The 25,387-nt window shown below is 47.9% G+C and overlaps 3 protein-coding genes across 13 annotated transcripts; 1 reads left to right on the top strand and 2 right to left on the bottom strand.

The window, feature by feature from the left end:
* Positions 1-6,532: 6,532 nt before the first annotated feature.
* On the top strand, positions 6,533-13,337 carry Ndufa6 (NADH:ubiquinone oxidoreductase subunit A6). Its single transcript, XM_047548719.1, has 3 exons — positions 6,533-6,711; positions 12,198-12,313; positions 13,130-13,337. The coding sequence occupies exons 1-3, from the start codon at positions 6,573-6,575 to the stop codon at positions 13,259-13,261; spliced, it is 387 nt and encodes a 128-aa protein (XP_047404675.1). The 5' UTR covers positions 6,533-6,572; the 3' UTR covers positions 13,262-13,337.
* Positions 13,338-14,312: 975 nt separating this feature from the next.
* Positions 14,313-18,041, bottom strand: Smdt1 (single-pass membrane protein with aspartate rich tail 1). The gene is made up of 3 exons (XM_047548720.1): positions 17,778-18,041; positions 15,882-16,022; positions 14,313-14,570 (listed from the first exon to the last, which is right to left on the bottom strand). Exons 1-2 carry the CDS (start codon positions 17,961-17,963, stop codon positions 15,885-15,887), a joined length of 324 nt encoding a protein of 107 aa, XP_047404676.1. The 5' UTR covers positions 17,964-18,041; the 3' UTR covers positions 14,313-14,570; positions 15,882-15,884.
* Positions 18,042-18,268: 227 nt separating this feature from the next.
* Positions 18,269-25,258, bottom strand: Pheta2 (PH domain containing endocytic trafficking adaptor 2). 11 transcript variants are annotated; one of them, XM_047548715.1, is made up of 5 exons: positions 22,765-23,231; positions 21,395-21,468; positions 20,168-20,650; positions 19,365-19,395; positions 18,270-19,251 (listed from the first exon to the last, which is right to left on the bottom strand). In XM_047548715.1, the coding sequence occupies exons 1-4, from the start codon at positions 22,845-22,847 to the stop codon at positions 19,370-19,372; spliced, it is 666 nt and encodes a 221-aa protein (XP_047404671.1). In that variant the 5' UTR covers positions 22,848-23,231; the 3' UTR covers positions 18,270-19,251; positions 19,365-19,369. The 11 variants fall into 11 exon arrangements, 9 of the variants coding, with proteins under 9 accessions (XP_047404669.1, XP_047404671.1, XP_047404670.1 ...); XM_047548716.1 differs by having other exon boundaries at positions 18,441-18,506; XM_047548713.1 differs by lacking the exon at positions 19,365-19,395 and having other exon boundaries at positions 18,269-18,506.
* Positions 25,259-25,387: the final 129 nt, after the last annotated feature.

Below are 25,387 nucleotides of genomic sequence, written 5' to 3'. Positions count from 1 at the left end.
ATAAAGCAGCTTGTATAGCTGACATTTATTTTTTTTTCTTTTCTTTTTTTTTATATATTGATCTATTTTTATTGTAAACAAATGGGATACATGTTGTTTCTCTGTTTGTACATGGCGTAAAGGCATACCATTTGTGTAATCATAAGACATTTATTTTTGTAATTAGTTGTGCTATTTAAATTTTTTTTTTTTTAGTTGTTGATGGACCTTTATTTCTTTTTATTGGTTGATTTATATGTGGTGCTGAGGATGGAACCCAGTGCCTCACACGTGCTAGGCAAGCACTATACCACTGAGTCACAACCCCAGCCCTACTTGTGCTATTTTAAAATAAAAATTTTATTCAGAAAAAAAGGAGGCTTTAAATAAATATCATTGCTATTACCCAAAAGATAAGAGGATATGGCACCTGTGAAGTATGAATTGGCCATTAGGGTTGGAATGAAAATATGGTTGATGAAATTTGAGCTCCACTTAGGCCCCTTGAGGACTTTGTTTAAGTCGTGAGGGAGTGGCTTGTACTAGATTTATCTCTCACAACACACAAACATAAAAGCAGGACAAAATACATAAAATGGTAACTATACATGAACAGCAACCAATGCAGGTTCTTTTTTTTTGTACTAGGGGTTGAACCCAGGGTCCTCAACCACTGAACCACACACCAGCCCGTTTTTTATATTTTATTTGGAGACAGGGTCTTACTTGGTTGCTTAGGGCCTTGCTTAGTTGCTGAGGCTGGCTTTGAACTTGCGATCCTCCTGCCTCAGCCTCCCAAACCACTGGGATTACAGGGGTGCGCCACCGTACTCAGCCCGATGCAGGTTCTTGAGAGAAGGTCTCTACATTTACCCTTGGTGTTTTTCCGAGGGTATTTTCAAAAGTATGGTCTGGAGAGAGAAACCAAGGCAGGGATCAGCATTCTTAATGATTATGGGAAGCTGAAGGACACAGCAGCTAGTGGGACTGGAATTTGAGGAGCAAGGAACCAAAATAGAGAAAGTCATAGGCCAGGAGTCGGAAGGTCTCCATAAGGCTGCTCCCGGGTGTTCGGCCAACCACGAGGCTCTCTGTGAGCAGCAGGTAAGATGTCCTGGCAGATCCCAGCTTCTAGAAGCGGGAGCTGACAGATTCAGTTTCAAGTTCTGGGGAGGCGAGACATGGGGCCTGGCCAGAGTGGAGGACTCTTGACCACTCTCCAGTTATTCAGTGGAGACTCCAGAGACGCATCATGCTAGGAACAAGGACTCTCAAGGAGTATGAACAAAACTAAAGTAGTTCAACTGACCGAAGACTAAATTCAGCCTTAATGCCTACTAAAAGTTAACATTCCTTTAGAGAAAGTAATAATCTGCAACTTGTTTTCCATGTTGTCTAGTTATAATTAAAAGCTCATAAATCTGAAAAGAAGTAGGAAAAGGCAAATGATAAGAAATTACTAACAGTCAAGAGAAGACCCAGGAATGATCCAGAGTTAGCGGATAAGGACTTTAACACAACTATGAATTATTTGCTAAAGAAAACATTGAAAAGAGAGACAGAAAGAAAGTGACTCAACAGAGAATTTTAATCTTTAAAAAATTAAATAGTCTGATAGGCAACCTCTTTTGTGCATTTATTTTTGATTGGTGCTTTCTTCTTATAAAGGTGGAATTCCCTGTGGTATATTTATATATGCACATAACATGATTTTGTTAAATTCATTCTGCATATGCCCTTCAGCATAAAATGTGGTAGAAGTGAGACGTCACTTCCAAAATAAGATCAAGGGCTGGTGCTGGGACTGAGCGCGTGCGAGGCTCTGGGTTCGATTCTCAGTACCAAATATAAATAAATAAATAAATAAAAAGGCCCATCAAGAACTAAAAATGCTACAAAAAATTAAGATCAAGACTGTGTTTCCGGGCTGGGGAGATAGCTCAGCTGGTAGAGTGCTTGTCTCGCAAGCACAAAGCCCTGAGTTCGATCCCCAGCACCGCAAAAAAAAAAAAAAAAAAAAATGGTAAAGACTGTGTTTCCATCTTGGGTGCTCATGCTTACCTCAATGCTTGTCATTGAGTAAAAGAGATGCCATGTCATGAGGTAATCTGTGGAGACCCACGTGCTGAGCGGCAAGACCTGCTGACAGTGATGTGGCTGAGCTCAGAGGAGGATACCGTCACCACTCCGGCACACATTTTCCATCCCCACCACAGGTGGATCCTTCAGTGAAACCACAGTACCAGCTGGCTGCAACCTCATGAGGGACCTTGGGTCAGGGGAACCCAGTTAAGCCTCACCTGGGTTTCTGATAGAAACAGTGAGATATTTGTTTTTGACATTTATTCTTTAGTTGTAGATGGATGCAATACCTGTATTTTATTATTTTTATGTGGTGCTGGGGATCAAACCCAGTGCTTCACACGTGGTAGGTGAGCATCCACCACTGAGCCCCCATAATGTTTTTAACCCAATTCTGAAGTTATTTCTTTAAAGATATGGGTAATATAGACATTCCAGGACACAAGGTATAATATCTGATGTGAACTCATTAGGTGGGTTTAACGGCAGAATGGACACAGCAGGAAAGGGAAATAATGTGAGGAACAGGTAGAAGATACTATGGCGGTAGTGAGTACTTTCCCCTCATACCCAGGTCTTCTTGTAATTCTGCTAGTATTCTTACATACAGACACACACCATGTGTGAAATACACTAGCTTGGAAGAACGTTTGGAAGACTCAAAAGTATAAAGATGTCACTTCTTTTATATATATATATATATTTATTTTATTTTATTTTTATTGTAAACAAATGGGATACATGTTGTTTCTGTTTGTACATGGAGTAACAGCATATCGTTTGTGTAAGCATACATTTACATAGGGTAATGTTTGATTCATTCTGTTATTTTTTCCTCCCCCCACCCCTCCCACCTCTCTTTTCCCTCTATACAGTCCCTCCTTCCTCCATTCTTGCACCCCTCCCACCCCCCATTATGTGTCACCATCCACTTATCAGCGAGATCATTCGTCCTTAGGTTTTTTTGAGATTGGCTTATCTCTTAGCATGATGTTTTCCAATTTCATCCATTTGCCTACAAATGCCATAATTTTATTATTCTTTATATCTGAGTAATATTCCATGGTATATACATATACCACAGTTTCTTTATCCATTCATCAACTGAAGGACATCTAGGTTGGTTCCACAATCTGGCTATTGTGAACTGAGCAGCTATGAACATTGATGTGGCTGAATCTCTGTAGTATACTGATTTTAAGTCCTTTGGGTATAGGCTGAGGAGTGGGATAGCTAGGTCTTTATATTTTTTATTAGCACATTATAGTTATATGTAGTAGTTGGGTTCATTTTGACAAAATCACACAAGCTTGGACTTTGATTTATTCCATTTCAGTCTGTTTCCCCCTTTTCCTCTCCTCCACCCTCCCTCACTCTCCTTCCTCTACTCTATTGATCTTTCTTTTGTGCATTTATTTTTGACTGGTGCTTTCTTCTTATGGTATATTTATATATGCACATAACATGAATTTGTTAAATTCATTCTGCATTTCCTCCCCTTTCCAGTTCCTCCTCCCTCTCTCCATCTCCTTCTGCTCCACTGATCTTTCCTTTATCTTTATGATATCTAATCCCCCCAACTTTCCCCCTTATTTTTCCCTAGCTTCCACATGTGAGAGGAAACATCTGATCCTTGTTTGAGTCTGGCTTATTTCACTTAGCATGATGTTATCCATTTCCATCCACTTACCAGCAAATGCCATAATTTCATTTTTTTTTCATTCTTTATAGCTGAGTAAAACTCCATTATATGTATGTATATGACATTGTATATATGTATATAAGTGCATACATGTACATATCTATTTATCTGTCTATATATATATATATATATATATATAATTTTCTTAATTTGTTCATCTATGACCTATTGATGGGATCTGGGTTGGTTCCATTATTTGGCTATTGTGAATTGTGTTGCTGTAAACACTAATGTGGCTTGTAAAGCTATAGTATGCAATATTATAGTTCTTTGGATAAATACCAAGAAGCTGGGTCATACAGTGATTCCATTCCAATCCTTTTGAGGAATTCCCATACTGTTTTCCACCAATTTGCAGTTGTACTTATTTGCAGTTCCACCAACAATGTATGAGTGTAACTTTTCCCCCACATCCTCACCAGCATTTATTATTATTTGTATTTTTATAATTGCCATTCTGACTGGAGTGAGATGAAATCTTAAGTGCAGTTTTGATCTGCATTTCCCTGATGGCTAGAGATGCTGAACATTTTTCATATATTTGTTGGCCATTTGTTTTTCTTCTTTTGAGAAGTGTCTATTTAGTTGTTTTGCCATTTGTTGACTGGGTTATTTGGGGGGTTTTTGGTGTTTTTTGAGTTCTTTATATATTCTGGATAGTAATCTGCAGAAGAGTAGATGGCAAAGATTTTCTCTTATTCTGTAGGCTCTCTTAAAGATGTCATTTCTTATTCAATGCAATCTCAAATAAAAATCTTTATGAAATTACTTTTTAAAAAGTGACAAAAAAAAAAAAAAAAAAAAAGAATGGAGAGGCTGGGGATGAATGGAGTTCAATGGTAGAGCGCCTGCCTGGTATGAGCAAGGACCTTGGTTAGAGACTTAGTATTGCATTAATAAATAAATAAATAATGAATGGAGGTTGGAGATATAGCTCATGGTAGAGCATGTGCTTAGCCTGTGCAAGGCCCTGGGTTTGATCCCTAGCACCAAAAAATAAAAGAAATTGCTAAAATATTTGAAAAATAGGACTTGTTATAGGAATATCAAAACATACTTAAATCTTGAGCAATTAAAATTGTTGGTATTAACTAAAGGAGACAACTCAATGTAACAAATTGATCCCTGTGTTTACAGCTCCTTGAATGTGATAAACACATATCATTTTGATTGTGTGATAAAAAAGATTCTCAGTGATTAATATAAAATGGTAATTTTTAAAAAACCTTAAGTATTAATAAAAAATAATTTCAATCTTGAGGTAGGAAAGATCTTCAGTAAGATGTAAAATACTTAATATATTATTATTATTATTATTATTATTTATTATTTTTTTGCAGGGCTGGGGATCAAACCCGGTACCTAGCATTCACTAGGTAAGCACTCTATCACTGAGTTACACCCCCAGACACATATATTAATATATAAATTTCTATGTATAGATAAGTGCAGTGGTTCACTCCTGTAATCCCTGCTACTGAGAGGGCTGGGACAGAAGAATCAGAAGTTCGAGTCCAGCCTGGGATTCTGTCTCATAAATAAACACATTTCTATAAGACAAAGCCATAAACAAACTGAAGACAAACAAGAAATAGGATATTTGCAAGCCAGGACAGTGGTGCAGCCAGTAACCCCAGCAACTTGGGAGGCTGAGGCAGGCGGATCCCAAGTTCAAGACCAGTGTCAGCAATTTAGCAAGACCCTCAGCAACTTGGCAAGACCCTGTCTCAGAATAAAAAAGGGCTGGGGATATAGTTCAGGGGTAAAGTATCCCTCGATTCCCAGTATAATAATACTAATAATAATAATATGAGAAAGATTGGGCGACGCGGGGCGATACCCGAGCCAGCTGGAGTCCCACAGCTAAACTCAGCCCTCTCCTTTTTTCCTTCCTCAGCATTTCCAAGGTGCCCGTTAACTGCATTTTCAGAAAGACAGCGCGACCCCTACCCAGGAGTCTGGCAAGGAGGTGACTTAATGTGGCAGGTGGGATGTGCACCATCTGTTTTCTCACCTGTAAAACGGGGATACTAACAGCACCTACCTGGCCTATGAGGTTAAACTACCCAAAAAATGCAGTGCACCGCCTGCCATGTTGTTAGCTGTTACTTTTTCCATGACAATTCTAGGTTCTCCTAGATGTTCTGAGATAACGTCAGCGAGAAAATGCCAGCAGAGAGCTTCTCCAAAAGGATGATCCAAGGTTCTTTCCAGGATGTTTTGCCCAGGTTCAAACCCCTGGGTTGCTTTTGAGCGAGATCCATGGCTTGGGATGTCAAGTCCTTGTCTAAAATGGGGTGATGCTGTAACCTACCTCCCAGGGCTCGGAAGTGCCCAGAAGCTAAAGCCAAGAGGTGCTCTAACGTCTATACCGCGCTCCGGAAGAACTGAGCTTAGGAAAATAAATCAGCAAAGAACCTTTTGCTGCAGATACCATGTGCCAGGTCAGTGTCACTGCAGCCCAGGTGACAGTATCTATTTCGGCAGTCACCTCACGGTCCTGAGACCTTGGCCCAAGGATAGACAGAGAAACTTGGGAGCCCGCGCGCCCAGAGACGCTGCAACTGGGTTGGAACCACAGTTTCAGAACGACAGTTCAGCAGCCCAACTACTGAGCCGCGTTTCTGCAGATGATCATGCGCAGTCTCCTCAGCCAAGAGAACGTGCGCCCGACAGAGGCGCTCAGCCAATCGGAGAGCCCCAGAGCCGTCCCCCCGCCTACCGGTGGAGTAGGGGCGTGGCGTCTCTTTGTAACTAGGACGACTCCCTTCCGGGCGCATGCGCGCGCGAGGGGCGGAGCCTCAGCAAGATGGCGGCGAGCAGCCTACGCGGGGCTGCTGCTGCGGCCGGCACCTCTGTGAAGCCCATTTTCAGTCGGGACATGAACGAGGCCAAGCGGAGAGTGCGCGAGCTCTACCGCGCCTGGTACCGGGAGGTGCCAAACACTGGTGAGAGGCAGCGGCGCAGGCGGGGCCCCGGAAGCAGCTGCCCAAGGTCTCACGACCGAGCCGAGGTCACCAGTTTGGGCAGAGGCGACTGCGGGTGCTTCAGGGAGAGGGTCGCCCGAGCTAAGGTGGACCCGACCTGACGGCAGCGCCGAGGTCAGACCGGTCATCCTACAGGGTTCCTGGCGCACTGGGCGCCCTGGTGTCCTTGGTCTCCTAGTTCTTGCAGAGGCCCGGGAGGGAGCGCAGGGACTGTTGGTGACATACTCATTATGCAGGTGAGGCACCTGAGGGTACCGAGAGGCGAAGCGAAGCGTTCGTGGCTTGGAACCCAGAGTTCACTTTAGAGTTCCAGAAGGCATTTCCAGACACCCATTGAGTTTTATAACCAAAGCGGCGGCAGGATTCGGGCAGTCATCCAGTGCCCACCACCAGAACCAGTACCTGAACCAGAGAAGGGCGAGATGGCTTCCCTGCCCTCCAGCCTCCCAAGCCTTGCTGGTCTGCCCACTTCTACCGCAGAACCCCTTCCTTCGCCCAGGTGGCAGATTCAGTGCGTTTAGCGTGTGTTTAGAGCTGTGTGCTGAGCTAGTTTTCCTGATATCCCCGAGGGCTGTCTCAGTATTGGATAAAATAAAGACTGCGGAGAATCCCACCTAAACTGTCAGGGGTAGTACAAATGTGACACTGTCCGTGATTTGTTGTCTTGTTGATCTGACTTAGCGTGTTTTAACTTGGACCCTCCCTGCGTAGTCCGAGGGCGAAGGCGTGTTTGATGAGTGGAGCACTGTAGCACCCCTCAGTGCTGCCCCTTCCCTGAGAAGCAGCAGAATGCGGTATTAGAATAAGCCTGCACCCTGCTCCAGGCTCTGCCCTTTAGTAGCTATGTGACTTTGGGCAAGTCAGTTCATCTGCACCTCAGTTTTCTCATCTGTAAACTGGGGATACTGATAGTTTCTTCAGAGAGTTACTGTATTAAATAGGTTAATATATCTAAAGTGCTGAGAACAGGACCCGACACTTGGTTAACACTCATTAAACATTGGCTACTGCCATTGTTTTTATTATGGCTGCTTATAGGGCTTACCCTAGGAGGAGCTTTCATGCAGAACCCGTTCTTTGATGGGCAAACTGTGCTTCACAGTCCCTGTCCTCAAAATGACTTTTTGAGAAATTGCCAGTGACCTCAACTTAAACCCACCTGATACTAGAGAGGGAGGACTAAGGAAGATATTACGTGTCTGAGTTGAAGCTGGAACCCAAGTATTGCAAGTCTCAGGACCCAGTTCTTTTTAAATCATCCCTTCCCAGGACCTTCCTTCAAATACTGATTGGAGAGAGAATCCCAGAGTCAGAAGGAGCCTGAGAAGTGGGAAAAGAAGGTAGAGGGTTACAGGAGCCTAGAAAGCAGGGAAGAATGGGGGGCAAGGATGGTCAAGGGAGCAAAGGTCAGACCTACAGGGAAGATCAGTGATCTGTAGCTGGTCAGTTACTTAGATGCATCACTGGAACTCCAGCTAAAGAATCAAATCAAGGATTGAGAATAAGTGATAGAATTGATGATTAACATTTATTGAAATGTTTAATGGCCCAGAACTATGCTAAAGACTTTACATTGCCTTATTATTTTGAGGTGGACTTTGTTTCCTGCCTCACAGGTGAGAAAACTGAGGCACATAGACTTGTCTCGGGTCATACTTCAATGAGTAGAAAAGCCAGATTTCAGACCCTGATTATTCAACTCTAATATCTGGCTCTTGGAGCTTGGGGTGTAGCTCAGTGGTTGAGTGTGTGCTTAATGTGTATGAGGCCCTGGGTTCAATCCCCAGCACCAAAAAAGCAACCAAACAAAAATTGGCTCTTGGGCTGGGGATATAGCTCAGTTGGTAGAGTGCTTGCCTCCCTGGGTTCGATCCCCAGCACCGCAAAAAAAAAAAAAAAAAAAAAAAAGGCTCTTAACGCCTACTGTAGTTTCTCTAATGCTTCTGGGATCCACTTTGGCATGGGAGCAAAAGGACAGAACTGCCTTTGAATCCCTCCTTTAAAAAAAAAAAAACCTACCTGCTGCTTGTTGGCCAGGAGATAACAGGAGACTTTCTACAGAAAGTTCATTCATTTAGTCTGAATTTTATTGGGCACCTCTTGTACTGTATGGTCAGTACTAGATTCCTAGAATGATACAAAAGTGATAAAACACTTTTTATTCACCCACAAGGCCTTCAGGGGTCTTGTGGTCAGATGAAGAAGGTAGGCACCTAACCAGATAATTGATACCGCCATTTACTGGTGACGAGTTCTGCTCCTTCTAATATTGAAGATTGAACACTGGAGAAGCTCGCTAGGGCAAGCATATTAAGCAGGTTTTATTTAAAGGTAATAATACAGACTTCTCCCAGCAGGAAGAAGGGGGCCATGGCTGATGTTCCCAAGAAGTGAGCGCACTCTCCATCTTTTATAGGTTAAAGTCTCTTTTGTTCTCCACTTCTCTCCCCCCTTATCTCTCCTTCTTGCCTACCTGACTAGGCCTGGTTTTGCATTAAGTGAGAAGCCATGGGCAGGGGGAGGGCCAAGGTGATTCAGGCAGATAAGGGCCCAAGGGACATTAATTAGCAGCTCCATGCTTGCAGTCCTTGATAAAGGCAGGTAATCAATGGGCTCCGGAGATCCTTGACATTCCATTCTCCCAGGGGCAGTCTCCAACTTCCAGAGGCAGATAGCTTCATGGCTTCATTTCCTCGAATTGACCCGATCCCCTATTTCTACACTAACTACCTGTCCTTAATTCTGGCTTCATAATTACCTGGTATATCACGGAAGTGGCAGGAGGAATGCTGAAATTGTTAACAGCCAACATTTGTTTCATGCTTTACAAAGTGTTGTTATTTAATTTTCTACCATCTTCCTATACAGCAGTTAGGTTAGAGGTTGTTTCCTTTCCTGTAGAGAACATAGGCAAGAAAGCTTTACCCCGTGAGTGTTTTACCCAGCTTGTTTGACCCCTGCCCTGTGTTCTTTTCCTTTACTGCCATGCTGCCTCCCACCAAAGGACCACCTGGTGTGAATGCTACCAGAATGAACTGGAGCAAAGGTGACAACTGTGTCATCCTTCCTGATCGCCACCCTGCCGACTCAGGAAAGCAGATGAAAAATCACCTTTCATCCCAAGGGACACCCACCTCCTTATCTTTTGATAAGGATGGGCACTGAGGAAGGGAGCTGCTGGGTACCAGCTCCCATAAGTATCTCTAGAAGCACACTGCCTCTTAAGGTTGGCAGGAATTCCATATAAAAATGTAGGCAAGGCGAGCACTGATAGCAGAGGAAGACTCCTCGTACTTCTCCTCTTAAACGAGCACAAGATTGTAAATGAACATACAAAACAAAACAATGAGCCATTTGGATTCTAGGCCCGTATTTGCCAGGAACAATGTATATGATTCGCAGTGCTCATGCCTGATTTTTCCTAAGAGGGAAGATTCCGAATTCTAGGTCCCATATTTGTTTTCATTTGTTTTTGCATCTCTTTGTCATCTGTCCCTTTCTGTGCTTTTTTTGTGAAATCCCTAATGTGATAAAGGAATGACCAACTTTCTGGTGGAGGGAACCTAAATTTATACACACTACAGTTTGCCATTTCCTTTGGTACAAATATTCCCACCATGGTTGATTATAAGCTACCAAACTGAAGGCAGATTTGGGAAGTGATTACATAATTGGCTGTCCTTGAGGACCTGCTCCAGGACAACACCAGATACTTCTAGCGAGTGGTCATCTCTGTCATCAGCATTTATTTACCTGTCAAGCCGGGAGGCCAGTTCTCTTAAATACCTGCTATTGTTTATTTCCTGGTCAAATCAGAAACCTTGTTTTCTTTACAACATGGCATGCTATGTCCTTGGCAGAAGCTTTATCACTCCATGGCTGTCACTAAGTTATGAGTGTGATGAGATTCAAATAGCCCTCATCACTTTCAGAGCCAGTGGTTTTAGTTCTGTAGGTCAGCGTGGACAAGTCCCGGCATTGGCCTCAACACAGGGTGTCCTCACCCAGTGAGTACACTGGTCTCCTTAACCACAGTACTAGTTCTAGCCTGTAAGTCTTGCTGTGCTGTCCCCTAGCCTAGTGGGCCTCTCACCCTGTCTGTATTCCACCTAGCTCACAGGGCCCATTCATACCTGTCATCAGCAAATTCACTGATGGCTGAGTGCCAGGGCTTGAGAATACAAGTGACTGAAACCTAATTTTCAAAGGACATCCACATGCCTGTATGCTGTACAAACTTCAAAGTCATTGTCGCTATTTTAGGTGCTAACTTAAGGGATTGGTGAATATTGTGATTCTATGTTTGCAGTCATGGATGACTGTTTCTCCAATAAGAATTTAATACCTAGAGAATTGGAACTATATCCTCTGTCCTTCCCCCAGGAAACCTGCTTGTTGGATTAAAGCCTTCCCTGCTGGGCGCAGTGGTCCATGCCTGGAATCCCAGAGGCTTGGGAGGCTGAGGCAAAAGAAAAAGTTCAAAGCCAGCCTCAGCAAAATTGAGGTGCTAAGCAACTCAGCAAGACTCTTTCTAAATAAAATACAAAATAGGGCTGGAGATGTGGCTTGGTGGTCGAGTGCCCCTGAGTTCAATCCCTGGTAATGAGGAAAAAAAAAAAAAAAAAAAAGCCTTCCCTACCCGCATAAACCCTTAAGCAATCTCTCAGCTCCCACGTTCATGTGGTACTACAGCCCATGCCACATTATTTTATATAAATTTCAACCCTGTCACCATATTGTGCAGATGGTTCCATATAAAAATGCTAATTCTCAGGGTGTGGCTCAGTAGTAGAGCACTTGCTTAGCATGAACAATTCTCTTGAGTTCAATCTCGGCACCACAAAAAAGAAAAGGAAAAGCTAGGTTTAGTGGCTTACGCCACTAGTCCCAGCTACTCAGAAGGCAGAGGCAAGAGGCTCACGGGTTTCAGGTCAGCCTGCACAATTTAGTGACACCCTGTGTTAGTAATTATGTGAACATTTATCGAGAGCTTATTCCATGCTAGGCACTGCTGTAAGCATTTTGTATCGGCATTGCAACTCTGTGGAGTCACCATCTTATTGTCTCACTTCACTGATGAACAGACTCGGCACAAAGCTCTTAACTTACACAGAACTGCATAGCTGATGATAACAGCTGGGATTTGAACCCAGGTTGATCACTGTCTTCAATTGTGCTATATCCTGTTTCTTCTAATGCTGTGGTCCTGTCTCTGAAACAAAATGTAAGCTTGATGAGCCACGTCTCACTTCCTCAGCCTTCTGAGTTGGGGGGACTGGAGGCACATGCCAAATACCCAGCCATGTCTCATACAACTTAGGGTCAGGCTGATATTTGGTGCATGGAATGAATGCAGTCTGTACATGTTCAGTGAAATCCACTGACTTACATTTTTAAATCATGTTTTAGCTGTGTAATTTCTATCCCAAATCTTGTTTTCTCTTTAGTGCACTTATTCCAGCTAGACATCACTGTGAAACAGGGACGGGATAAAGTCCGAGAATTGTTTATGAAGAATGCCCACGTCACAGACCCCAGGGTGGTTGATCTTCTGGTCATTAAGGTAACTTGACCTTCCAGACCAGCTTAAAGGACTGGCCAACTTGTCCCAGGCCTTTCATTTTCCCCAGATAAACATTTTATCTCCAAGTGTGATAAATAACTACAGGTTCAGCAACTATTGCCGTGTTCAGAGGGGTACTTGAACCCCTTGGACTGTAAGATTGTTGAAGGGAAAATCTACTGGGGCTTGCATTTTATAACCAGGAAACACCAATTTGGGAGGCTGAAGCAGGAGGTTTACAAGTTTAAGGCCAGCCTGGGCAAATTAGTGAGACCCTGTCTCAAAATTTTTAAAGTGTTGGGGATGCAGCTTAGTGGTAGAGCACCCCTGGGTTCAGTCTCCAAGACTGCAAAAACCACCACCACCAACAACAAAAAACTAAAAAACAATATAAGGAGGAAGGTTTGAGCTCTTCTTAACCACCACTCCTGGAAATTACTGCTTTACCTGGATGCCAGGTTAACAGCTGGACAAGGCAGACAGGCTGGGTGTGAGTCCTGTGTAAATGGAGTAAAATTCTGGGCCTGATTCTGTCTTCCTGGTCAACTACATTAGCATCAGTGGGAGCGTTAGTGTGGACCAATAAATAACACAGAAGAGATGTTAAGCAGAAACATAAAGCAGTTGTAGAGTTGAATATCTGAAAGTCCTCCAAGATGATTTAGTCCCACTTCATTTTCCAGATGCAAAAACTTGCTCTATAGGGTATGTACTCGTCCAAGGTCATTCAGCAGGTCAATGCCAAGCATAGAACACAATCCTGGACTTCAGTATTGTATTCCTTCATCTTAACCACCTCTCCCCTCACTTGTGCAGGGTAAGATGGAATTGGAAGAAACAATAAAAGTGTGGAAGCAGCGGACACATGTCATGCGGTTCTTCCATGAAACAGAAGCACCCAGGCCAAAGGATTTCCTGTCCAAGTTTTATGTTGGCCACGACCCATGAAGCTATGCAATGGAAAGGTGCATGTTGATATTTAATTATTATATACAAATAAACCCATATGATGGTTGCTTCATGATAGGATTCTCTTGGTGAACCAGTTTCCTGCAGTCTCTCACCAGGCCTGAAGTGGGGTGTTGGTGCACATACCACCTGTCATTCCCTTTGCTTGAAATGTCTAGCGTGCTGTAAATTAGACTGGATTCTTCCTCAGAGCCGAACATGTTAGTAGACAGAGATGAAACCATCTCTTCGGAAACTTACACTGGATATGAGGCCGGATGGCTTTGTTAAAATTTAGTCATGTTTCCATAGCCTACACCATTGGATGCCTTGGTGATGGGGCACCAGATAATCAAAAATTAGGCATCTCGGCTGTCAGACAGGGATCAGAGCAGCACTAACAGGCATGGGAATAGAGCTGACAAGATGGGCCATTTTCCTGCCTGGTTCTGAAGAAAATGGCAGAGGCTTAGCCCTTCTCTTTCCACAAGCACTCGTCTCCACAGTGCAATTCACTTTCTACTCTTCAGTGACCTGCCTATTGGATGCATACTCAGAACAGGTAGTCCCATTGTTTTTGTATACTGGTGTAGCTCTAAATGTAAGGAGGATAAACATCAGTGGAGGTTAAAGAAGTGATCCCTATTTGCTTTGGATGGTAGTCTTCTCTGGAGAAGTCATTCCCTGGAGAAAGGGGTTCAGTATCTACAGGTATAATCACTCAGAGGATTCCTTTATTTTTGCCTAAGGAACCCAAGTTTTAAAAGATTATTCTTATGACACTAAGGTAGCTGTAAAATACTAAAGCTCCTAGTAAGGCACGAAACTAGCAAGTATTACTAACCACAGATGAAGAAAGCTTGAGGCTTCAGTTAGCCTATGCAGCTTTGAGGGAAAATTCTTTCTATTGAGCTTCTGTAAATTTAAAAAATAGGTCTCAGGTCCCCTTAATTACTTTTGTGGATCCACAGAGGCCTGGCTATCCTGGGCTGTAAATCAAAGGCCTGTATACTTCTCTGATAAAAAACAGCAAAGACCAAAGCACTGCAACAACTAGAGCCTGCTTTCAGTCATACACTGCTGATGTTTATTAATGTTATTCACAATTTGACTGCTTGCTTTTTCCAGTGTTCAGTGGATGGCACAACTGGGGGACCCTCCCAGAATGTGGGGATCTGGGCTGTGGTCACAGACCATGCAGGAGGCAGAACTGGGGGCTTCCCCTGAGCCCTTCTGCTGGTAGGGAGGAGGGCTGAGCGCATCGCCATTCCTTCAGCTTCAGTTGTCCTTTCCGTACCTCCTCCGTGCCCTGTAAGAAAGAAGAGCAACAGGAGGTGGGCCCAGTCCTCCACACACTGAGAGAGGACTCCACAGAATGCCTCCGCCAAGCATGCAGGAGAAAGGCAGTCCTTAGGATCTTCGATTATTTGTTCACATATTTATTGGGCGTTCACCACAGGCCAGGCACCAGGGGCTCACATGTTCCCTCCAGTAAGAAACTTGGGCTCTGGTAGACTTCTGGTGTAGATGTGGATGTTTAAGCACATAATATTAAAAATTTTTTAATTTCTTTTTTCTTTTTTTTTTTTTTTTTTGATACTAGGGACTGAACCAAAGGGTGCTTTACCACTGAGGTATATCCCGAGTTCTCAACCCAGGGTGTCTCACTAAGTTGCTGAGGCTGGTCTCAAACTTGCCATCTTCTAGCCTCAGCCTCCCAAGTTTTCTGGGATTACAGGCATGTGCCACCACACTGAAATACTGAATGATATGAGAGAGGTAAGGGTCACTCAGACAAAGAAGTCACTGTCAAATGAAGGGATAAAGGGAGACTTCATCAAAGACACTGAAGAATGGGTAGAACTAAGACAAGGAGTAGTCTGAGAGTGAACAAGCCAATGCTTGGGGCTAAGAAGGTACTTGGCGAAATGAGGACGCTGAGGAGAGCCCACAAGGGCAAGACAACAGAAGGCCTGGTCCTCTAGGGCTTTTCCTCTTGTGGTTGGGAATATGGAAGATGAGAGAGGGATAAGAGGTGTGACAAGATAGATGGCAAATCTTGAATGCCAGGCTGGGTCAGGAGTGTTCTTAATTATAATGGCAGTGCCGTCAGATAGCACATATCACAACAAGGAAATCCACCCAAGAACGCTGAATGAAAGGAGGGCTGGCACAGCTGGGGGAGGGTTTGTGAACAGAGTTCGGACTAGGCAGTTCTGCCCATGTACAGACTGTACTGGTGCAGAGCTGATGGTGGTGAGGACGAGGATGTGCCAGTTTCCAAATTTCAGTATGGAGCTGCTGAAACGAAGCTACTGGTGGTAGGTGTGTAAGGCATATTAAATTGTCAGGAAAATGTATGAGTTGATTTAAGGGTAACTGAATAGATGGCTAATACCTGGACCTAGTTGGAAGAGACACCAGTGAATTTGTAAATCAATTGTTACTCCTGTCCAACACAGGAAAAAGGCAAAATAAAAATACTAATCACCAAGTGGAGTAATTCATAGATGCTTCTGCCCTGAATGTCCAAAAGGTGCTACCAGGTCAGAATGCATCACAGATCAGACCAGATGCTCCACCCACTTCCTGTTACTGTTAGGGGAAAAGCAAGTCTTACCTGTTAGTCATCGTCGTCATCGTCCTCTGGGACAAAAATGTCATGCTCCTCAAGTAGAGCAGCAAAGTTCTTGCTAATGAGTGTCCCAACATAGAGAAAGGGGATCACAATGGAGAACACACGGAGAAGGCCAAAGGACATCTGCAGAAGGTCAGAATGGAGGCTGTGAGCTCAGGGCCACTTTGGCAGGACCACAGGCCAGGCCCTCTGGAACATTTGCTCCTGTGGACCCCAAACCCCATCCTAAGTAATTTGATTTAAGTCCTTGGAAAAAATTCAGAGCAAGAAAAATTTTAAAAAAGTGATTATTATGGCTATAAAAAAAGATAGAGGAAGAAAAGTACCAGGCAGTCGACATTTAAAAATTGGGCACAACTTGCTAAATATCTGTAGATACTCTACAATCAGGTGAAAAAGTACTGAAAGGGCTGGACTGTGGGCAACTCTTCTTGAAGAAGACACCACACACATGAAAATGAATTACAAAACGAAATATGGCTATGGGATGGTCCACACAGTTCAAGTAACAAGCTAGGCTCCCTGATGTCGGACAAAATTGATTTCACCACATAAAATTTTAGAAACAGCTGTGTTTGAAAAGTGGGCAGTCTTTACAATAAAGTCAGAAAATCTCACCAACATTTCCTCTATTTTCCTGGAGTTAAAAACAATCTTTGAGAAGCTGGGAGCTGTGGCATGCACCTGTAAACCCAGCTACTTAGGAGGCTAAGGCGGGAGGACGGCAAATTCAAGGCCAGCCCAGGAAACACAGACCATTTCAAAATAAAAAATGTAGGTCCGCGGTAACGTGCCCCTGGGATCAATGCCCTGTACTGGGGTGGGGTGGGGTGACGGGGTGGAGGTGTGCCCAGTGGTACAGCGCTTGTCCTGCAGGCCAGAGGCCCTGGGTTTGATCCTCAAAGGGGGTGGGGTGGTGGGTGACTGTGCCTCTTTGTTAAGTGAGGAGCACCTTTCTTCTGGTGCTGCAGCCTGTGAAAGCAGCCTGCGGTTAATTGCGTGAGTTGGCATGGGCCAGACCAGCTTTCAAGAATTCTTGTTTTTTAACTCACACAGCCCTGCAGTCTAAAGCAAACCTTTGTTTGGTATAAGAGGCTGTTTCTATTACGCTTAGAAAGACCCAAGGGTTATGTTAAAATGAACTCAGCTATTATGTATAACAATAATACACTAATAAAAATATTTTTAAAGATTAAAAGAAAAAAGAAAACAAAGGGAATAGTAAGTTAAAAAAAAAAAAAAAAAAAAAAAAAAAAAGACCCAAGGGTACTACTAACTACAGCACTCAGCGGTGGGGAAAAAAGAGCAGGACCTAGTCGGGGCAGTACTAAGCAAAACACCCGCAAGCGGGGACCTCCCTCGGCCGTCAGCCGCGGACACTGGCCCACCACCTGGTTCTTCATTTGAAAACTGATGGCAGTGATTGCCTGCACACCTCTCAGGACTAAAGTCACAGGAACTAAATACTAGGTCACGACTAAACGATCAGGGCCTGCCCGCGTCGCCCTGCTTTACGAGCTCCTTTCACGAGTCGTTCTCATCCCATCGCTGCGCGCAGAGGCTGCCTGACTGGCCTCAACTCGATGCACAAAGCCGTCTTTTGGCCCCAGAGGAACGGGCACCGCACTCCTCACGACAAACTGGTGCAAAAGACAGCCTTTAGCCTTCAACTTAGGTCTCCAAAACCCCGGCTCAACGTCGCCCCTGCCCCAAACGAAGCTGGCAACCCAGCAGCGCAACAATTTGTCCTTGGTCCGCCTTCCAGTCTATATCCATCCTATGATTGGCCTCTGCTCCTGCTAATCAGCGTCGGCCCGCACGCACTCCCCACAATGATTGGCTGCGGTCCCTTCGCCCCGCCTCCAAGCAGACACTCACTTTCACCGGTTTGGGTAAAATGGCGCCGCTGCGGGTAACGATGACTGACCTCGACGGTACCAGGTTCCGACCTGAGCTGCCCCGTGTGGCGGAGACATCACCACCTTTCCCCAAGCTCGGCCCACTCCGGAGAGCCCCGCTCCGGACGGGTGCTAAGGCCAGCCAGCGAGCCGCTCCGGACGCCATTTCCCGGCTCCGCCCCTCGCCCGGGCACCAGCACCCCACCGCCAGGACTGGAAGCTGCTTTCGCTAAGAACGCGAACCCAAGCCTCGCGAGACTTGAGGGAGCTCGCCAGCAGCTCAGCCCTGACACTTGCGCAGTGTCCCAGTTCCTGTTGCGGTGGAAAGAGGCGTTTGTCACCCGCCCGATGTGGTGACGTCACGAGAACGATACGGACGTCCCACTTGCCCCTCCTGCGGGCCCCGGTCGGTGAGGTAGTTCTGTGTCTGTCTCTTTGTTCCCGGGTGGGTCCGCCGGGAGACTGTTGAAATAAGCTTAACGAACCAAAATGAGTAATAATGTAAAAGCTTTACTGATTGAATCTTATAAAAACACTAACAGCTGGTGAATGGGCTGAGGGGCTGGGACACAGGGCTGGGAAACAGGTGGGGCAGAAATGGACCTGGGGAGTTATGCCAGCAAGCAGTTTGAGGACCCGGGCCTAACTCAGCTGCTGCCATCAGATATGGGCTTCGCAACTCCAGGTCCCGATTCTTCATTTCTAAAAACTAATTGTAATAACGGAAATGAGTAATAACATTTTTTAAAAAAAACTTAGTGTTTTAATTGTATAAAAAAACCCTGAAACAGTAACAAACATAACAAAGGCCTGTGGTATCGGTATAAAATAAAGTGCAGGGGGCTGTAGGGCTTCCATACAGAGCTGGGAACAAAGCAAGGCAGGAGCGGGTCCTGGGCCTCGGGCAGCATCGCAGCCTCCTGGAGTCTCAGCCTTGCCCATTTGGATCTTAGTCCAGTCGCCAAAAGCCCCAATAAGGAAGAGGGAGGCGAGGAAGGGGGTGTCTGACCGGCTGTGCATCTTCCCACCAGCCACAGCCACTGCCGCTGCATCTTTAGATTGACAGGCAGGTCGGCCTTTGGCTCTGTAGGCCCAGCTGTTTTGCCTTCCAGACAAATAGAAAAACATTTTGCACAACTGCTGGGGAGAGCAGCAATGAGGGTCCTTGAAGGTGAACTCAGGGGAACTGGCAGAGTTCCCCAGTGGCTTCAGAGGAGGAATACCTTAATGGGAACCCAGCCAGGAGAGTAGGATTTATCACAGGGTACCTCGAATCCTAATGCCCAGGACTGAGAACCAAAGAAACAAACTGACCTTCCCCAGGGGGCCACCCTGCCTCCCTGCCTCTTCTTCACTTTTTGCGTGGCAGTACCAGGAGCTGGCTGCTGAGGACCGAGCACAGGAAGGGTTTTTGCTGACACAAAAGCCTCTCCCAGGGCAATGTCCAGCACTATCTGTTGATGGGTAGCCAGGGAATAAGAAATTCCTCTGTTAGGTGAAAGCTGTCTCCTCTAAAGGACCCTGCCCAAACTGTGGGGGGAAGGGGTCCCATGCCCAGTCATCTTACCTGTCTCAACAAAAGCCTGGCCCAGAAATCCCTGTAACAATAAATCCATTTTCACTGACAATGTGAGCCCCAAGCCAATACTGCAGCCAACCTCCGGTATTTAAATGCACACAAGACTCCCTGTGTTGGAAATTATGGCTGGAGTCTGGAGTGTAGGTCAAAGGTAGGGCAGCTTCTCTTCCTGCATTTCACAAGTATCCCCTGAGAGAGGGGCAGTCCTGAGCAGAGTCAGGAGACAGGTTTGCTCTGTGGTGCTGTGCAAACCACCTTTCCTCTTAGGTCTCAGAAAATAGGATGATTCCTCCACCCCTTCTAGGCACAAGGGAGGATATGGAACCTGGAGAAGGCCTCAAAAATCAGGAGGAAGGGACTCCTCCCCGCTCCCACCCACCCAAAAGCAACCTTGGAAATGAGTAAACATTTAACTCCTTGAAAAGCACTGGCTCCAGTGTCCTGACCAGCAGGGCAGGGCCAGAACTCAAGGGCCCAGGCTAAGGGCCTATCCTATGGTTCGCATTCGAGTTGGCCCCCCAGGGCCCTCTGCTGCCACCCACGCCTCAGCTCCACAATCTCCTGACCATACCAGTCATGGAGGGTAGAGAAGCAGGAGGTTTCAGGGGACACAGGGCTCTGCCCCTTGCTTAGGAGGAAGCTGGCAGGGCCCTGCCACTCCCACTCAGCCAAATCCCGCCCTGCTGGCCTGCTACCCCCTTCTTCAGTGGAACCCATGGAGCTACAGTTGCTGGGGAGAAAGTGGCCGTTCTCTGGACTTGGAAACAAGTGGTTGGGAGCCTGTGGCTTACAGCGGCTGGCAATGGCCTTCCGGGTCGCACAGCGATGTGAGGCCAGGCTCTGGCGGGCTTCCTGCAACTGACCTTCCAGCTCACGGACCACCAAGCGCATGTAGCCAAAGCTGGCCCGGGACAGCGCCTTCACCCAGGCCTCCTGTGCTGCCTGCCCATCTGCCGCCAGCAGGTGTGGGCGCACTCCTGGTGCGTCAAAGCGGATGGCGAAGGCAAACTCCTCCGGTATGGGAGCCTCGGCCAGTTCCACGGTGCAGCCCTCCAGCACAACCAGGCTCAGCGGGGCCCGGCCCTCAGGACTCTCAAAGGAGAACAGCAGATTGCCCTTGAGGACAAACCAACATCTTCGGCCGGTGCCACTGGGAGTGGTTGGGGTCCCTGGACCCCCCCAAATGCGCAAGAAGCCTGTGTGGTCTGCCGGAGAATCGCTCAGTGCGTAGTGGGCCACACTCCTCTTGTTAAGCTTCATGGCTCCCACAAAAACTGAGGAGAGAGAGATGGCTGCAGATTAGAGAGGGAGGCAGCCCGTGCTGGAAGGGCCCTGGCTCTGGCCCCTCCACACTGGCTGCATCCCTGAGGCGCCTTGTAAGAAATGGGCCAGTCTTCCCTGACTTTCTCTCAAAGGGATATTGTGAAGGTCATGCCAAAAACGACGTCAGATGACTCAGGAGAAAGGATATTGGGATTGTAGACTAGGAGGCGCAGCAGGACATTGACGTGGTTTCTTCAAACCCAAAGAAACAGGCCCCAGCTGCACCCATAGAACAAGCCCATAGAAACCATTCTGCTTCAACCACCCCCTAATTGGCAGGCCTCTTGACTCCAGTTCTGTGCATCATCCTCCAGGATTTCCATGACCCTCCTGGGCCCTACTGGCCTCTCACTGGTGTGTGGCACAGTTGTCCTTCATGGAGAATCTGCAGCCTTCAGGGCCAGATAGGAGCATCGGGTGGGGAGGCAGGCCTGCCTCACAATGAGGTTCAGAGGGGATCTACTCTGTAAGCAAGAGCGTGGCCCAAACTCGGTATGCCTGAGAAGGGCCCGCCACAACCACTGAATGCCGGTGCCCCAGGGATCATATAGGCACCCAATCCCCGTGTCCTCCTTATTCATGGAAAACTGTGGCACACAGCATTGAAGAGAAATTGCCCAAGGTCACATGGCCAGTGAGAAGCAGCACTTGCTCTGCTGTTCTCTCACACCTTCTGTCTGTGGTGATGCACTTACCAAAAGAACTCACAGGGGGAGGGCAGTCGCCTCTCCTCTGGCCACACAGCTCAGCCACCTGGTTCCCCGGGAGCCTGCAAAACAATTCTCAAATGATGAGAATTCCTCCTCCAAACTGAGGCAAAGCAACATGGCCACATCTACCAGGAAGCCCTCCCTGACCCTTGATGATCCCCGGTGAGCAGCTCCAGGCTCTGGGTCCCACAGTCTTGACCTTCACTCTTCAGACCTCAACTCCCTGCCCTCTGAGGCTAGTTCAGAGGAAAGCGCCCCCATAGATTCCTGCTTTCCCTTCTGACACACAGTTTGTGGGCTTTAATTTCTGTCACCTAATCAGGGAAGCCTTGCTGGATCACCATACCCAAGATGGCCCTGATCACCAAGGTGGCTGAGTGAAGGTTTCCTTCATCCCATGAAGATCCCATTTGCATTTTCAGCACTGTCCCCAATCCCAGAACGTCCAGGTCTGTAATCAGCTTGGCTGCACCCATGAGCCCTGTGCCTGGCTGGAGACCCTCTAGACGTGGGTTTTTTCCAGGCGGGGCAGCACACGCCTGTGATCCTGTCATCCAACAACTCGGGAGGTTGAAGCGGAAGGAATGCAATTTAGTGAGACCCTCAGCGACTGAGTGAGACGCTTTCTCAAAATAGAAGAATAAAATTTAAAAGTCGGGGCTGTAGCTCAGTGGTAAAGCCCTCTGGGTTCAATTTCAGGGGAATACATTGGTGGGCAAGTCAAGCCCCCCGCCTTCCTGGAGCCACATTCCAGGGGGAGATACACTGCAAGCACCAAAAATAAATAACAGCAGTTAATTAAATCATAATGGACTGATAATCAAGGGCCGCATGATCAGGGCTGTGGAGAGAAAAAGGCAGGCCGGGCTCGGGGAGGGGCCGTTCCAGTCCAGTGGCTCAGGAAACGGGAGGACATCCCAGATGTTTGCCCGAGGAGTGGCCTCCGCGCCCGTCCAGGCCCAGCACCCGCACGCAGACCCTCCCCGCCGCGCGCCTGCAGGTCCCCTGCTCCCCACGGCTCGCTCCGCTGCGGGACCGACCTGCGCGCCTGCTCTTGCGGACGCGCCGCGTCTTCCGGACTTCGGTCCCAGGAGCCGGGAGCCCGCAGCCCGCGTTTCCCAACGCGCCGCCGCTGCCGCCACGTCCCGCGGCCGCCCTTCCCCGGCCGCCTCCCCCGCGCCCGCGGCGCCCGCTCTCACCTCCCGCGCTGAGCACGCGCGGCCAGGAGCGCGGCCCGCTCGGTGGGCTGCGGCCGGCCCCGCGCCTCCGCCGGGCTGCGAACGTGGCCGCGGGAGCCGGGGACCCCGCCCGGGCGGCTCGGGTTACCGCTCTCGCCCCTCCCTGCCCCAACGCACCCGGCTCCGGGATCCGCCGGGTGGCCTCGGGATCCTCTCCCGCGGGAAACTGAGGTCCCCGAGGGTGGGGACTGCGGAACCATAGAGCTGGTCAGTGGAACGCTGGCCGCCAAGCCAGGGCTGCTCCTCAGGCTGTCCGGGGGCCTCCCGCCCCGCGCCCCCTGGGAGAATTCGGAATTCGCTTTCCCGCAAGGTCCCGCTCAGTCCTCTTGTCCCGCCGGGCCGAGCCTGTCTGGCCTCCGGCTGGGTGTCTGCTGAAGGCGAACTCCTACACAGCCTGCCAAGCCCCGCCGGGCACCCAACCAGGCCCTAGGGGGCTGCGCGCCCTCTGCCTCTGCAGATGATTCATTTCTGCTTCTGCAGTCCTCCAGGGTCCCTGGCCCCTAACTCCACGCGGAGTGGGCGCGCCTAGGCCTGCAGTGGAGACCGCTGGAACACCCAGAGGGGAGGCCGGTGTACTCAAACCCCTGACCACGAACTTGCGGGTTCCCACCTCAAAGCCTGTGCAGTTCCTGCAGCCTAGGCTGCCCTCCCTGCTCACCCGCGCCCAGGCCTCAGGTCCCTTCACAGCACTCAGGTCTCAGGTCAGACGGCCCCTCCCTGACCACCCACCACACAGTAGCCTGCTTCCTTGTTATTGCACCAGCCGCCACGGTGAACGGCCCTAGGCTGTGCTTTTGTTTCTTGTTTATAGTGTCTCCCTTAATAAATTTGATTCAATCAATAGTGTAAACTATAATCAAGGTGTAAGAAGGTAATAATTGTGTGGAAAAGGTAGAGCAGAGTAAGGGAGGTGGGAGCTGGGTGAGGAAGTTCTCGTTTTAAATAGAAGGCAGGGCAGGCCTCCCCAGAAGGTGCCATTTGACAAACGTTGAAGGAAATGAGGGCGCTAGCTAGGCCAACATCTGCGGAAGAGCTTTCTGGGCAGCAGTACCGCCAGGGCAAGGGCCCTGCCCTCTGTAGTGCTGGAGGAGCTGCAAGGAGGCCAGTGTGGTTGGGAGGCCTCTGCAAGTCTGGGAGGGCCCTGCCTCCACACGGGGTGAGTAGCGCACAGGGGTTTGAGGGAAGGCTGACTGGTTTTCAGGATTGCCCTGGTTGCTGGCAGGTGGAAGCAGGAGATTATTGAGGAGGCTGCTGAAATACTCCAGGTGAGATGTGGTGACAGTGGCCCGGTGCGGGATGGATTTTAAAGGTAGAGGGTGCAGACTGGATCGCCAAGAGATTGAATGAGGGGCAAAGAGATAAAGCTGCAAGGAGAGCTCCAGGTTTGGGCTCGAGTACCCAGAGGTGGAGTTGCCCCTACTTGAGATGTGGAAGGTGGCAGGCGTGGGTGGGGCTGTCACTAGCAGCAAGGCGGAGTCTATGAGAGTAAATTTGGTCCAAAACCAATTGGCTTTTATTTGATGCTGATCACACAATTATAGTTATTCTAACCTTATCACACCAATATTACACATAACTTAATCACTAAATTATTATAAGCCCCAAATAAACAAGACTCACTCCTTACTGAGACCCGTTCCTAAGGTCCACTCCTGTGTGACGTGTCTTGAGTCGAAGGGCAGCGACTCCCAGAGGTCAGTCAGGAAGACGGCTCAGGAGATCTCGCTGGGGAGCTCCCTCTGGCCAGAGTTCTGATGGTGAGGACAGTTGGAAGGCGAAGGAGGGCGGCGAGGTCACGGCAGGCCGGCCAGTCGGAGACATCTCAGACAGGATGCACATGGGCAGCTCCCTGTCACTTCCACAGGAACGTCTCGGTCACGGTCAGGACCATGGATGTTCCAGCAAGCAACGAGCAAGTCAGTGAGTCTCCTCCAGGTTTGGCACAGCACTGGCGTCATTGGTGTAAAACAGGGACTGGAGCCAGGCTCAACATGAGTCCTTTTAAATCCTTTTTATCAGACCCTGCCAGCCGGTCTTGGTCAGAGGGAAGTCAATTATCTTACTCTGGGTCAGTTGCACATGTATCCAACTTGGGGCAACGTCAATCTTATCTTGGGGCAACACCACATCATTACCTCATACAGCACAGAGCACTCAAGTTACTTTTTGCAAGTTACACACAGAATGCCACACATTTAATTTTGCTCCTTACAGGGGCCCATAATATTTGAGATCCAGTGGCCATCCAAGTGAAGGTGTCCAGAATAGTGTTTCACACCAAGTAGTTGCTCAATACATACTTGGAGACAAGGAATCCAGAGTATCTGGGTGAGCAGTCCTTGAGAGTCTTCTGATTACACGCGCTGTGTCCTCCACCTCCTTTGCTCTCTCTCACCCATCCTCCCCATAGTAGAGCCTATTCATTGTCACTATTTTTAAGTGGCTTAGTACCAGCCATGCTTCGGGACATTTCCTCATTTCCTCTAGACAACGCTCTCAGAGAGTATTCGCTGCACCTTGAGAGCCTACCGTGTGGAGGGCACTTTGCACCCTCATGGGCCCCGCAGAGGTGACAGAACTAGCGTCGCGGGGAACCGGGTCACGCAGGCACCCGGACCTTCAGCCGGATCCCGCCCTGGCCGCCTCGGGAGCGCGCAGAGCTGGAACTCAACGGGGAGTTCGCGGGGGCGGGGCGTCGGGAGGGTGGGGCCCGCGGAGGGCGGGGCACGGCGTTGCTAGG

This window comes from Sciurus carolinensis, chromosome 4 (assembly GCF_902686445.1).
Source record: "Sciurus carolinensis chromosome 4, mSciCar1.2, whole genome shotgun sequence".
Classification (NCBI taxonomy): Eukaryota; Metazoa; Chordata; class Mammalia; order Rodentia; family Sciuridae; genus Sciurus; species Sciurus carolinensis.
This window is presented reverse-complemented; position numbering and strand designations above follow the sequence as displayed.

Excerpts from the sequence above, each read along its gene's own strand:
- Ndufa6 (XM_047548719.1), top strand. The coding sequence starts at position 6,573 with ATGGCGGCGAGCAGCCTACGCGGGGCTGCTGCTGCGGCCGGCACCTCT. Across the intron at positions 6,712-12,197 it reads CCGGGAGGTGCCAAACACTG|TGCACTTATTCCAGCTAGAC; the intron begins GTGAGAGGCAGC and ends TTTTCTCTTTAG. Across the intron at positions 12,314-13,129 it reads TTGATCTTCTGGTCATTAAG|GGTAAGATGGAATTGGAAGA; the intron begins GTAACTTGACCT and ends TCACTTGTGCAG.
- Smdt1 (XM_047548720.1), bottom strand. The coding sequence starts at position 17,963 with ATGGCGTCCGGAGCGGCTCGCTGGCTGGCCTTAGCACCCGTCCGGAGC. Across the intron at positions 16,023-17,777 it reads TTTTACCCAAACCGGTGAAA|ATGTCCTTTGGCCTTCTCCG; the intron begins GTGAGTGTCTGC and ends GACCTTCTGCAG.
- Pheta2 (XM_047548709.1), bottom strand. The coding sequence starts at position 22,847 with ATGGTTCCGCAGTCCCCACCCTCGGGGACCTCAGTTTCCCGCGGGAGA. Across the intron at positions 21,469-22,764 it reads CCGGCGGATCCCGGAGCCGG|GCTCCCGGGGAACCAGGTGG; the intron begins GTGCGTTGGGGC and ends ATTGTTTTGCAG. Across the intron at positions 20,651-21,394 it reads TCCCCCTGTGAGTTCTTTTG|TTTTTGTGGGAGCCATGAAG; the intron begins GTAAGTGCATCA and ends CTCTCTCCTCAG.